This window comes from Trichoderma atroviride, chromosome 4, assembly GCF_020647795.1.
Source record: "Trichoderma atroviride chromosome 4, complete sequence".
NCBI lineage: Eukaryota > Fungi > Ascomycota > Sordariomycetes > Hypocreales > Hypocreaceae > Trichoderma > Trichoderma atroviride.
In genome coordinates, this window is record NC_089403.1 from 1,135,031 (window position 1) to 1,147,612 (window position 12,582).

General features: G+C 50.2%; 5 protein-coding genes and 1 non-coding gene across 6 annotated transcripts; 3 read left to right on the forward strand and 3 right to left on the reverse strand.

The window, feature by feature from the left end:
• Positions 1–293: 293 nt before the first annotated feature.
• On the forward strand, positions 294–923 carry TrAtP1_007657 (uncharacterized protein; the record flags this gene model as incomplete). Its single annotated transcript, XM_014092504.2, has 1 exon — positions 294–923. One exon carries the CDS (start codon positions 294–296, stop codon positions 921–923), a length of 630 nt encoding a protein of 209 aa, XP_013947979.2.
• A 512-nt stretch (positions 924–1,435) lies between these two features.
• On the reverse strand, positions 1,436–3,881 carry TrAtP1_007658 (uncharacterized protein). Its single transcript, XM_014092505.2, has 4 exons — positions 2,321–3,881; positions 2,019–2,257; positions 1,705–1,945; positions 1,436–1,625 (listed from the first exon to the last, which is right to left on the reverse strand). Exons 1-4 carry the CDS (start codon positions 3,557–3,559, stop codon positions 1,515–1,517), a joined length of 1,830 nt encoding a protein of 609 aa, XP_013947980.1. The 5' UTR covers positions 3,560–3,881; the 3' UTR covers positions 1,436–1,514.
• Positions 3,882–5,114: 1,233 nt separating this feature from the next.
• TrAtP1_007659 (uncharacterized protein) lies at positions 5,115–7,987 on the forward strand. The gene is made up of 2 exons (XM_066113615.1): positions 5,115–5,948; positions 6,008–7,987. The coding sequence occupies exons 1-2, from the start codon at positions 5,342–5,344 to the stop codon at positions 7,078–7,080; spliced, it is 1,680 nt and encodes a 559-aa protein (XP_065969701.1). The 5' UTR covers positions 5,115–5,341; the 3' UTR covers positions 7,081–7,987.
• A 216-nt stretch (positions 7,988–8,203) lies between these two features.
• On the forward strand, positions 8,204–8,297 carry TrAtP1_007660. The gene has a single exon. It is a non-coding gene; the product is annotated as a tRNA-Phe (tRNA).
• Positions 8,298–8,943: 646 nt separating this feature from the next.
• On the reverse strand, positions 8,944–11,076 carry TrAtP1_007661 (uncharacterized protein; the record flags this gene model as incomplete). The annotated part of the gene is made up of 8 exons (XM_014092507.2): positions 8,944–9,135; positions 9,201–9,786; positions 9,844–9,998; positions 10,059–10,424; positions 10,495–10,542; positions 10,621–10,703; positions 10,763–10,839; positions 10,919–11,076. 8 exons carry the CDS (start codon positions 11,074–11,076, stop codon positions 8,944–8,946), a joined length of 1,665 nt encoding a protein of 554 aa, XP_013947982.1.
• Positions 11,077–11,744: 668 nt separating this feature from the next.
• TrAtP1_007662 (uncharacterized protein) lies at positions 11,745–12,479 on the reverse strand (the record flags this gene model as incomplete). The annotated part of the gene is made up of 1 exon (XM_014092508.2): positions 11,745–12,479. The coding sequence occupies one exon, from the start codon at positions 12,477–12,479 to the stop codon at positions 11,745–11,747; it is 735 nt and encodes a 244-aa protein (XP_013947983.2).
• Positions 12,480–12,582: the final 103 nt, after the last annotated feature.

The window sequence follows — 12,582 nt, forward strand, 5'->3', positions numbered from 1 at the left end:
CTCGTCATAGCGTGACATCTCTCGCTACAGCCACTGAGAAGCCAAATCTTCTTTTTCATTCTTCTTCTAATCCTAAAGCACTGCGGTACCATCCTTCTCCTCTTCTGTTGATCATAGCATACCAGAATGACAAGTCGTGCAGAACGAGTGCCACTCCTGCTTAACCAACTCGCGGTGGCATAGATTGATCTTGTGGAGTGGGAGCAGCAGCTCTTACGCCGACTGCGTGTTCCCATTGTGACAGATGGAGTAAGCAATCTCCTTCGTCCTCGAGCGTTGTTGCTTTGTCTAACATGTCTCAGAGTCTATTTTTCTTGGTCCCCGACGAACAGTTATACGATGCTTGCCAGGTTGCGGCCTCGTTGGGATACTATCCAGAAAGTCCCGAGTCCCTGAAAAAAGCCTACCCATCAGAGTTCTCGGGCTTAGGTGTGCGGTACAATATTGATCCCAAAACCAAAAAGACACATGACCGCTTCGACAGGCTTGTTTTCTTACCACTGTCCTGGCCGGGACTGGACTTGCACGATCTGGAACTAAAAGCGATACAGTACTCGTGGCTGCGAGACGACCCTTGGAACATCTGGACAGTACCTCTTGCGGCAGCTTGTACTGCCTGGGTGCGTCTTATTTGCGCTGAAAAACGAACAAGCTCTTTACGTGAACGGCTCTCTTCAGATTTTGTTAATCTTATTGCCTACAACTTTTATGATACAAGCTATGAAGGAGACTACGAGGAGCTCTTGGGGGATGACGTGCCGTTGTCAGAGTCCGAACTTTTGGAGATTGAGAATGCGGTTATCACGATTAACTCTTGGGAGATGAGAGATGGGGAGGAATGGATAAGGGAAAACCTCCTCAAGATTGTTTCTTGTACCATGATCGAAACCCAGTTGCCCTGGAAAGATGGCTCCAAGTTTTAGAGACTTACTACTTGCCAAATACTGATAATCCATCCTATTTGCTAACCTTGGACATCAAGGCTAATCCCGAGTCATATAATTTGAGTTAGTCTCTGATCCCAATTTCGCCATATCATAACACTAAATAAAGGCAACACCAGTTAAAAACGCCGTGGAATGAACGAGGCAGCGGTAGTCGTCCACAATTTAAGACATCAGAGCAGATTGTCCGGGAGGAAACAGGAAGCTCGAGTCTCTCATCGAACGCTGTCAGTAGATTTGCTCAACGAATTTTGTCCTTCGACCATGTGCCCTTGACCGCCAAGGAGAGATCAATCTCCATACATGTCCGTCTCTCTGTTGGCAACAATGCATCCATCTAGGTATTGGATAGATTGAGCTTGCTTTCCGTCACGGGCACCATAGATCCCCCAGCTTTGGGTTAGAGCAAGCACCTCTCTATCTCACATACTTGTAGCTTTCTCGATACCAGTCATTATACGCGGCTCAGATGTGGGAACTCTGTGACAAATGTACATAATTACTGCGTATATTTTTAATTAATTAGAAGTGTTTTACCATGCCCAGTTAAATATATTTTACAACGGATGTCTAAATGTATCGGACAAGCTCAAGCAGCTTCTTGAAGTTGGGGACACCGAATCCAGTTGTAGGATCCCAGCCCTTGGTCGCGTTCCAGAAAGCACCTGGAATAACACCCGCCTAGACAGAATTAGCTTTGATACCTACAAAGAGATTTGATGCCAAAAAAAAAAAAAAAAAGGGGGGGGGGGATACTTACACCAGGAAGAGGGCCTCCAGTTTGAGTGTTGTTGCCGTTGCAGCCGACAGCTTGGCCACTCGTGATATCGGTAAAGCCCTTGTAGGCATATCCGTAGATCAGAGGGTTCAAGAATCCGAGAGCAGGCTTGCCTGCACGGAGACGAGCATCGTTCAGGAGGGCAATAACACTGGCCACGATGGGAGAGGCCGCAGAAGTACCGCCGCTGGGGGTAAGCTCGCCGCCTTGGAACACGGGGTAACTGTTCAATCTGTCAGTGTCCGATCAAGACAATATAAAGTCTTAGGAATAAGACAATGGAGGATGAAACTTACTCGGGGCTCACGCTGTGAGCTGCAACATCGGGGAAGCCACGTCCGGAAAAGTCGACATACGACTTGTAGTATTCCTTGGTCTCCTCGCTGACATACTTGTTAAGGTATGTGCCGACTGCGGCCTCCTGGTACCAAGGTCTTGAGAAGTAGTAGCTGAAGCCTCCGGATGAGCCGTCCCAGGCAACCTCGGGGTTGAAGCTGACGGTTCCACCAACACTGGTGACATAGGGGCATGTAGCCTGACGGATGCTTTGTTAGTGAGTGTTTTTTTTTTTTGGAGACATTTGAGATTTAGAACATACCGGGAAGATGGGGTTGAACTGGGGAGTGGTGGTGCTGTTGGTAGCGAGACAAGAGGCACCAACACCCTCATCACCGGATGACTCGAGGATAGAGATACCACGAAGGCCCATCAATCCAATGAGGTTGCACACGCGGACGGCATATGCCTGGGGAACAGTCTGCTCCTCATCACCGTAGGAGTTGGTGATGACTTGGGGAAGCTCCTTGTTTGACTTGGAGAGCAGGTACTCGTAGTACTCGAGGTAAGGCTCGTTCTCATCGGGAGTTCCAGCCGGCTCAACGGGGTCTGGGAAGTACGGCGCAGTTCCTCCAGCAATAAACTCGGTGATGGGCAGAGGCTGCACAAACGACACAATGTTCTGGGCGTCCAGGTTGGCCTCGCCGTCATTGGCGTCTGTGGGCGGCTGGGGGTTTGATCCGCCATTGATGAGCTCGACGGAGAAGCCCTGGCTGGCAAAGCCAAAGTGCTTCTCGAACAGAGCGAGATCTGAGGAGCTGGCGCTCTGGTTCAGGAAAGAGCCGAAGCCAATCCTGCTACCGGACTTGGCTGAGGGCTTGTATCCGTTGACGCTGTACTCGGTCCTGAGACAGTCGGGCTGGAAGACGTTGAATGTGCGGTTCTCAAACTCAATTGTGCCCTTGCAGCTGGAGGGCTCCTGACGAGCAGCCAGGGGCGAGACGGCAGAGGCCGCGTTCTGGATCTTCAACGCCCGCATGGCCTTGGACGTGCCAAAGTAGGTTGTGGGCGAAATCAGATCGATGTGGTCGGCCAGGGTCTCGGGGACCGAGTACTGGAGAGTTCGCACTTTCTTGGCACCAACCGAGTCGGTGTAAGTGTGGAAGTTTGTGCTGAGCATCTTGTTGGCCGTGGAGACATCCGTCTGGAACCAGATGCTGCTGCCCTGCACCTTGTAGTCCACGCCGTACGACTTGAGCCAGGACTCAACAGCAGCGGTGCTGGCGCTGCTGGGAGCGAAGATTTGGTTAATCTCATCGACATCCAGGTACTTTCCATAGTTGCTGGAGTTGGGCGTGGAGACGGCAGCGAGCTTTGATTCCAACTGATCAATGTTCTGCTGCGTGAGGGCAACTTGGAGGGTGATCTTGGATGACGGGGCCGGGGCCGAAGCAGCCTGCCATCCAACAGGCACCTTGTCGAGGCTGTCCAAGAGCACGGCGGCATTTGCCTGCACGCTGGCAAGGGTCAGGAGACCGGCAAGAGCTGTCAGTTTCGCCATTGTGAGTGAGATTGGGGTGACTGGAGACCACTGGAGCACGGCGAGGAGGGATCAATTCAGATCCGGGGGGCATCTCAGGCCCTTTTATATATGCCGTGCAAAGCCCCTGACCCTGTAGACTACTTGTATATATACAGTATATACAATCCCAGCATAGACAGATGCTATTCCAAGACGCAGAGGTGATGCCTCCACCGGATGGTGTAATGCCCAGCCGCAACAGGTCCCAACAGGCAGCGATCCCGCCGTTGCACTAGCAAGTACCACGACTTGGCAGCGATGCAAGATTACGATTACCGGCTGGGCAGAAGTTCTTGTCCATCACGGTCCCCAATAGGAAGGTCGGGCAGAGCTGCGATCCATGCTAGGCGGCTGTTAGTGGCCCGGGGGCCTGTCAAGCAGTGCCGGGGTTCCGGGCCGCGATGGGCAAAAGAGGCAGTGCGGAGCAGCACTTTTGGAGTTGGCCCAGGGGTTTGTGGACAGGAACAAAAAGTGCCTGATGGAATGGTATAAACGCCCGATGGCGGCGCAATTGTTGGAGTTTGGCCGCTGCGGGAAGGGCGTGGATGGATGCCGCCACGGGTACGGCGTCCGAGTTGTTGGCAGTTGCTTGGACTCTCGTGTACAAGTAGCTGCATGTGTTTAACAATCTCACGTACAGGGCATGTCTCTACCAACGTCCCATGAACAGCTCACATTCCTTTCAAGCTCAATGGCTGTCCGAGCGCTCAACGCCATGCTTGTATCCAGAGACTGGCGGTGTGGTGCTCGATGCAACTACGTTTTAACCCTAAATAGCTTATCTCGCTCTCTCGGTCAACACCCGGTACGAGCATGAGCAGAGCAGCGCCATTGACAGCTCAGCGCTGCGCTCTCCACCTCTCGGCCGGTTCAGCTGCTCCGTAGAATATAAGACGGATTTGCCGGATCGGGCACAAACATCGGCGCCCCGGCTTTTCTTCTCCAAGACCAGCCCGCAACGAGCTTAGCACAGGGGTCTTTTTCGATTCCGCCAGCCGTAATCGCAAAAGTTCATCAGCCGTACCTATCGCTAGCAAAAGTGCACGGTGCTCGTATATACCGGTTGGTAAATCTCTTATTAATTGAATGGAATGCGGAACGAAGGAAAAGGTTGCAATGATGGGATTGGAGCTTGTAATGCCCCAGTACATGTATATTGGTAGTGGCAATGGAGCAACTAATCTCAATCTCGCCACACAAATGCAAGGCCTGCATTCAAACGGATTGGCGAATCTTGTTCTCATCCAGTTTACCTATAATTTGTACTCGGTTTATGCTCAATTCCTATGAGACCCCGATCGGAATCTTTGTTCCTGGATTTCCTGTATTAGCCTCGGAGGCAATGCGCCAATAACGCAATGGGACTTTTGTGCATGTTAAAGTCGCATCGCCACCACTATATTAACCTGCCTATCCTTTACGAGACTGGCTTCGGGCCAGCACTGAGTCACGCCGCAGGTCAACGATCCCGATCGCAGAGCCTTTCATCCGTTATATACATGCGGCAAAATATACGTTGATGCAGCCATAAGTACTGTATAATAAAAGGGAAATGCGTTACTGGAAGAACTTAAATGTTATTGCTCTTAATCTCCCGCTTTGGGAGATGGGTCCTACATCCTTTGACCAATGAAACCCCATTCTGTCTTGGTGCCATGGCCCCTCCTCCAGGATCCCTCCATAAGAGATTGCCTAGGTACATTTCAATAATACCTCAGAGTAACTCTTTTCGCGTCTATCTAAACCAGCCACTGTGCAATAATGAACTCGAGTAACGATAACAAGCTAAATGAGAACATGGATAATAATAACGAAGTACTGTTTTTAGATCAGCCATGTGAATATTGCAAGGTCCTTGAACTTGATGATACACAACATGGTGGAATCATTCAAGAAATTGAAGGCGGAAAACGATTTGTTCAATTTAAAAACCCTGTGAATCGAGAGTCGAACTGGGAGTACCAGCTAAGCCTCGGATACCGCCGAGTAGATACTCTTCCCGGCCTTCCTAATATCGCTGCTACTGCCCAGACCTGCGCGTTTTGTCGTATGCTGAGGAGCGATTTAAGTTCTTCTTACAAAAATCTCCTACGGCCACGATTCAAAGATATCTATGGTACAGGACACGAGAAAGCACAGGAGAACAACGCAGTTAAAGATGCAAAGATTGTCATTACTGATATCAACTACCTGTTTGATGACCCTCATTATGCACTTCCGAAAAAGTGGGAGGATGATGATGACTATGCGGCACCTAGACGCTTAAACCATTCAAGTTGTAATGATTGGCTCAATTTATTGATTGTGTTCGTCATGATCGATTGGGAAGAATATTCTCTTCAATATCGGATATCTGCCGATGCATGTGGTATGCTGCTGTTATGGCTTTATAAATTCTTACGGATTGATTGCGCTTACATGAGTTAGATCCATGTCGGCCCTGGCTTAGAATCCATCGCAAGCCGATTTCAAATGACTTTCCATCTGCCCAATCTCTGACACGTTTACATAAGCTGATAGGCAAGTCTCTTTGTGATGCCTCGGATTCAGCACAGAGCACGTATCTGCCTACGCGCCTCATAGACGTTGGAGCGAATAACGCCACAAAGTTGAGGCTCATAATCTCAAAGGATGAAGAGGTTGGACAGGAAACGGACCCAGTCAAAAAGAGGTACTTGACTTTGAGCTATTGTTGGGGATCTAAAGCGGAGTCGGAGAAGCAGCTGAAAACAACAGCGAATTCGTTGAATAAACGCCTGTCGCAAATCAATGTCAACGAAATGCCACAAACCGTTGCCGACGCTGTCCACGCATGCCGAGCTCTTGGAATCAGGTATCTCTGGGTAGATGTCCTATGTATTATCCAAGGTGACGACGATGACTGGGCCAGAGAATCGTTCCAAATGGCAAACGTCTATAGCAACAGCTTTCTCACGTTGTGCAATCTTCAAGGAAGCTCTTGCTCAGGCGGCTTCTTGAAAACGAAATCGAGTCGGCCGACACTCAAAATCAACTTTCACTCCAAGCTTGATACATCCATTTCGGGAGTCATCCATATTCGGATGCAAGACCCTGCTGTATTAATTCCCAAGTGGCGGACACATAACCTCCTAGGTACCTCAGGACGACAGTCGTTGTCTAACATGCAGCACAGCCCTTGGAATACCCGAGGCTGGACTTTCCAAGAGGCTCTGCTCTCACCGCGAACCGTCTTCTTTGAGGAGCAGATTTTTTCTTACGCTTGGGGAGACCAGCACATTTTCGCGGATGGGTTTCGATATCTTGGGGAGCCTTTCTTATCAAGTACCAGGCTGACACCCCACGATCCGATGAGAGGATGGTATGGATCGATGCAAGACTATAACAGAAGACGGCTTACTTATGAGACTGATAAATTCCCTGCCATTTCCGCGCTCGCCACGTTATTCTCTGAGGAGAATCCCGGCCAAGAATACCTAGCGGGGCTCTGGAAATCGGATCTTCAAAGAGGACTTCTATGAGCCACGCACTCGTCCTCGGAAGATGTTCTAGAGCCTTGCTCTGGGGGTTACAAGCTCAAACTCGTCTCCCAAGAATACATTGCGCCTTCGTGGAGCTGGGCCCGCCAACCAGATCCCGTCAGATGGATCGCAAACATCACTTCCACCGAATTCGGTGACGGAGTCTTCTTCCCCGAGTATACATTACTTAATGCCGGGGTTGTCGCTGCTGACAAGTCAAACCCGTATGGCCGTGTGTCCAGCGCATACCTTGAGCTCGAGGCGAAACTGCTTCGGATGCCACTTTGTGACAATGGCAAAGCTAAATTTGTGCAGAGCGAAACCACTGTTAGCAGTTATAAGTCTTTGTCTCTTGGCCTGAATAGTGTTTTGTTATCGCCAAGCGGTGGGTACATTGCAAACTTTCAGCTGGATTGGTACTGTCCGGCCTTGGCTCTTTCGAGCTATCCAAAGGAACCCGTAGAGCAAATGAGGATGGTGCTGATTAGCAGTCTTAAACGCAAAACATGGTCGGTAAGCCAGCCGTGGGAGGAGAATTGCTTGGGCTTGCTGTTGCTCCCAACGGGGAACGAGAGAGAGTTCATCAGAGTGGGTATCTGGTGTTACGATCCCCGGGAAAATAAGGGTAACAAGCAATGGGAGAGCATTCAGCCGCAGTCCATCAGGATTGTTTAAGTTCATAACATGACAAAAACAGAAGAGAACATTTATCGCCAAAGAGAATGCTGGAATGCAATTGTTATTCGACTGCCTCTGCAAGGCCTGCGTGGATAATCTCAGAAATAGCTTTTCATGCACCTAGTTTTTTTCCTGTCAAGCAAAAATCGATAAACAAAGGCATATTCGCAATTCAAGTATCGAGGCAAGGAAATTACAGAAATTGCTAGTTCTACTAGTAGAGTATGGGAATCAATCACATAAAGGTGGATAATAGTCAATCAAGTACTCAGAATATATAAAGATAAATTTCACACGCCGCCTAAAGTTAATACAACGCGCATTACAGAATCGCTAGATTCTACTTTTGTAGTCGTCGCAAGCTCTACCCGAGACCTCGACCAATTACACCAAAAGGCGCTACCGCATGGCCTATAATCTTCAAAAAGCCCACCTATTTCAACTTGCGGCCTTAGCTCAGCTGGGAGAGCGTCAGACTGAAGTCATTCAGTCATTCAATTGATATCTGAAGGTCGTGTGTTCGATCCACACAGGCCGCATGTTTTTTTCTTTTTGTTACTTTTTTCATCAAATTCTTTCTCCTTCTAAAGGAATAGCTTTCATCCATTTTCCAAAGCTAATCGGTGTTCCTCAACGCTGAAAGCAATCGATGAGCCAGAGCCAAGACATGGTTCGTTCATATTGCCGATAAACTCAAGTGCATTCTCTCCACTGTAAACAGACCAGAGCGCCGACTATCTTAAGTGTGGCCATCAAAAATTGACGTGCGTCAAGACAAATACTCAGCCAGAAACATGTCAAAATTATCAATATTCAATTATCGTCATCTTAATTTATATCCAATCCGCCTCTAGGGTCGCCCTTTAGGAACGGCCTAAAGCACGTTTGGTGGAAAGCATGCATGTCGTGTATATGTCCTCATGCAGCAACAGTAATGACAAAAAAAAGTGTTATATACAGAAAACCATATCATTAACCCAATCAACAAAACCCCTTGGGTAAGTATCCGAGGATAAAAGCCTAGAAGATGCGAAAAGATATTGCGCACGTCCACGAAAGTCGGAAAACCTATGTTGAAAAGTCGTAGTATATACTCAAACACTCATCTTGCGAGCATTTTGTCATATATATGGCTAGATAATATTGCAACAAGATGAGAAAGGTTTGGTGGCCTCGTCCCTCCCTTTACTGAGCAGGAGGAGGGGGAGGGGGAGGAGGTCGGACGCGCTGTCCCTTCTGGGCGGCCTGAGCACGGTGCTTTGAACGAGCGCCGTACTTGGGAAGCTGATCCAGGGCAGACGGCATGGTGACGTTTGCGGATTCGAGATCGATAGCAAGACTGGGGACGCTCTCGAGGGGGATGGTTTGACCAGAGCGCTAAAAGGTTTGTCAGTACAAGGTCGATGTTGAGTATTTTACCAAAATTGAGCAAGGGGACTTACAGTGAGAATCTCAACCTCAACATCGGAAGAGAAGGCGCTAACAGCGTTACGGTTGCCTCCGTGCAGAAGGGTCCTCATGGGAGTATCGACTGTGAATCCACCGTTGACCATGCCCTCGGCGGGAAGCTTCATGACAATCAAGCTGCCGGCTTTTTGTCCAGCAACGTAGACGTTGATTTCGGCGGGGCGAGTCTGAATCTCAGTGACGTTGACGGAAATCTGCGCAAAGTAGCGAGTCTGGACAAGGTCGGCGGCACGAGTGTTTCGCTTCGAGGAGCTCTTGGGGCCATACAGCTGGTTAATGATGGTGCTGACGCTGGATTTGATCTGAGCCTGGGTCTTCTGCCAGTACTCGATGCCCTGGTAGGAGTAGCCCATGCCTTGAATGCTCTTGACGGTGTTGGAGGTGTGGAACTGTCCGTTTGCCTGGTAGAATGGCTGCAGGGGAGAGTTGGGAGTGATGGTGGCTCCTGTTTTGCTGTTGAATCGAGACTGGCCCTTGTAGGATGCGGTGAAGACGGGCGAAGTAGGCATGATGGCCTCCCAGAACGCCCACATGCGGTCGACGTTGGAGTGGTGCATGAAGCTGTTCCAATATTAGTTATACTTGAATTCTTTTCATCTAACGCCGTGATGAACCTACAACAAGGGATCGAAGCCAGAGTAATCGGGAGCAAGGAACTGGTTGCCACAAGCACCATCCCAGTGAATGGCATTGTGAATCTGCTCGACGTTGATACCAGGGCCGCTGGTGGAAGCAAAATCGGCAAAGTTTTGAGAGTTTGTCAGGACGTCATACTGCGCTCTTGTTAGTAACCAAAATCCACTGATGGCTCACTACCAGCAATGACAGCTTACAATCCAGCCCTTATAAGGGCGCGCCTGAAGGTTGGCGTTGGCGGTGTTTGGATAATTCTCCTGAGGCGAAGGGCAGCGGATTGTGTGGTCTTGACCACCTCCAGAGAATTCTCCATACGAGCCGGTCATGGCGATGTGAGGGAAGTAATAAGTCCGGAGAGGGTTGGTGTAAGCGACCGTCTTGATGCCACTGCCGCTGGGCACATTGATATTGAGCGTGTTCGGGACCGTGCAGGCAGGGACGGTGCTATCGGCGGCCCAGTCCCAGTAGGGAGCTCGCAGGCTTGCTGCCGCTGCTTGGTACTTGGCGCGGTACTGAGCAGGGTAACCATTGGCGATGTTCTTGGCTACAGACACCAATGCTTGCTAAATGAAAAGTAAGCCACCGCATTCCTAAACGGGGGCAAGATGATGAGAGACACTAGGAATATCATACCTCGAAAAGCAGAACATAAGGGCGATGCCAAGTGAGAAAGATGTCCTCCTAAAAAACATGTCAGAGGCATTTCATAATAGCGTCGGGAGGCACAGTGAATGGACATGCGCCTTTGCGAAGACATACACCATGAGGGCAGTATCCCAGCCATCCGTCTCCCGATCGGCCGCCGGCTTTGTTGTACTCGATATACGGTGCGCCATGGATGCCTAGCCAGTGTTACTAATGGCTCCGAGAGTCATGCCATCTCAAAGAAGAAAAGAATTACCGGCAATCTGGAAGAAGCTGTAAGGGTCGTGGGAGTCCAGCTTGGACATGTTATACATGGCCTGAACATAGAGGTCCCTATTACAGACTCATTATGAGCATCACGTTCTTATTCTCCCTCTCTTGGGAGAACTAAAACACTCTTTTGGCTTCTTACCATTGCGGCCCCGATTTGACCAAGTCATTGATATTTTGTCTCAGAGGCACAGCGGAACCAGAGGAGACGGGAACACCAGTGACGGGGATGTGTGCTGTACCCTGTGCGAGTGAAACTGCGGCCAAGGCCAGCACCGAGACGGAAGCTTGCAACATCATGATGCGCTTCGGTTTAAACGAATGTGTGGTCGAAGAAAGGAAAAAGAAGAACGAAAGAAAGCTGTGAAGAGGCCAGAGACAGAAAAGGAAAAATAAAAAAAAGGACCCTAGATGAGAGACGGGTAAACGGCGCGGCTCCTGTAATTGCCCCCCTTGTGGGAACTTGAAAGTACGGAGTGAAAGCGAGCTCCCTTCCCTATACAGGCAAGTCGGTTCTTCTTCCTGCTGTAGGCGAAGGCCAAACGACTAAGAGGCTGATATAGAATATATATATACGACACCAATCTAGCTGAATGGATTATGCCATGTGACAGGGGTGGAGGAGAACGAGGATGGGAGGGATTCTCCAGGCCGGCTAGGGGAGGACAGCAGCAGCAGGCTGGCGATTTTGTATTATTTGCTTTGGCAGCTTCTTGGGATTAGCTGCCGGATCGTCCACCCCACCCACACGAGTACATACCGTTTGAGTATACACAGACACAGCTGGCTCGAATCTCAGAGCTACAGGGCGCCGGGAAGTCGGCAGCAGCGCAAGAGCAAACGGAATCGAGGAATGGCAGATCAGAGGAGCCGTCACCGACGCTGCGTGTTGTTAGTGTTAAGCATGCGTTCATTCACCATTGGCTTCTTTTCAGGGGGCTGGCCAACGCCTATCCCTGGACCACGATTTAAGCCTCTTTGTTTGGTTTATTTTTGTTCTTCCTTTCTCTTCCTTCTTCCCACGCGGCAATGCTAGTGGACAAAGTCGTACCCGCCGTGCCTGGGCAATACGGACGCCGCAAGGGAGGCAAGCGAAAGGGATGAACCTCCTTCGTGGAGACGCTCCCAAGCAGCGCCACGCCACGGCCTCGGGGGCCAAGCCCGATTGGCAGCAGTTCGGCAGCGAAAACATCTAGGCTGGGCACGATACGAGGAACTTGGGGACACGCATATCCAATCCCACACAAGGGCAGCTGCGCGGCGAGGCTACCAGTCGGCTCCAGGCTTGATTCAGCCCTAGTGTCAGGGCCGGGACCAATGGTGTCGAAACCGCCCCATGCCGCGACTGGAGATTCGACAGGCCTCGAGGAGATTTCAGGACGCTGGAGGCGTGCGGGGATGGGTCCATTATTCGCCAGGTCCGATGCGCCTTTGATAGGCTCGCGCGTGAAGATCGAGCGAAGGACGAGCGCGATGAGCGGTGCGCTGGTCTGAGACATGCTCGCCGGCGAAGCGCCGATAGCTTTTGCGCTGCTTGTAAGTTGTGCAAGGATAGACGGTAGGCGCCGCTGCTGGCTGGGAGACGTAGCATGACGTTTGCTCCCTGCGTGCGATTCTGACGATCGGCTCCTCTTTTCCTCTTGTCGTCGTCGTTGTTCTTGTTCCCAACGGAAATACCGGCTGATGGCCAAGCCACGGAGCATCAAAGGGAGGTGTACGGAGTAGTATCTAGTGTTCTCCCAATTTCTGTCATTTCCTTTTCGCCTCTGTCTCTTTGAGATACAGCCGAGTGCCGATAGACTGCTG

Coding starts and splice junctions, on each gene's coding strand:
- TrAtP1_007658 (XM_014092505.2), bottom strand. CDS start 3,559: ATGGCGAAACTGACAGCTCTTGCCGGTCTCCTGACCCTTGCCAGCGTG. Junction 2,258..2,320: donor AGTTCAACCCCATCTTCCCG/GTATGTTCTAAA, acceptor AGCATCCGTCAG/GCTACATGCCCCTATGTCAC. Junction 1,946..2,018: donor GCTCACAGCGTGAGCCCCGA/GTAAGTTTCATC, acceptor CAGATTGAACAG/TTACCCCGTGTTCCAAGGCG.
- TrAtP1_007659 (XM_066113615.1), top strand. CDS start 5,342: ATGAACTCGAGTAACGATAACAAGCTAAATGAGAACATGGATAATAAT. Junction 5,949..6,007: donor GATATCTGCCGATGCATGTG/GTATGCTGCTGT, acceptor TACATGAGTTAG/ATCCATGTCGGCCCTGGCTT.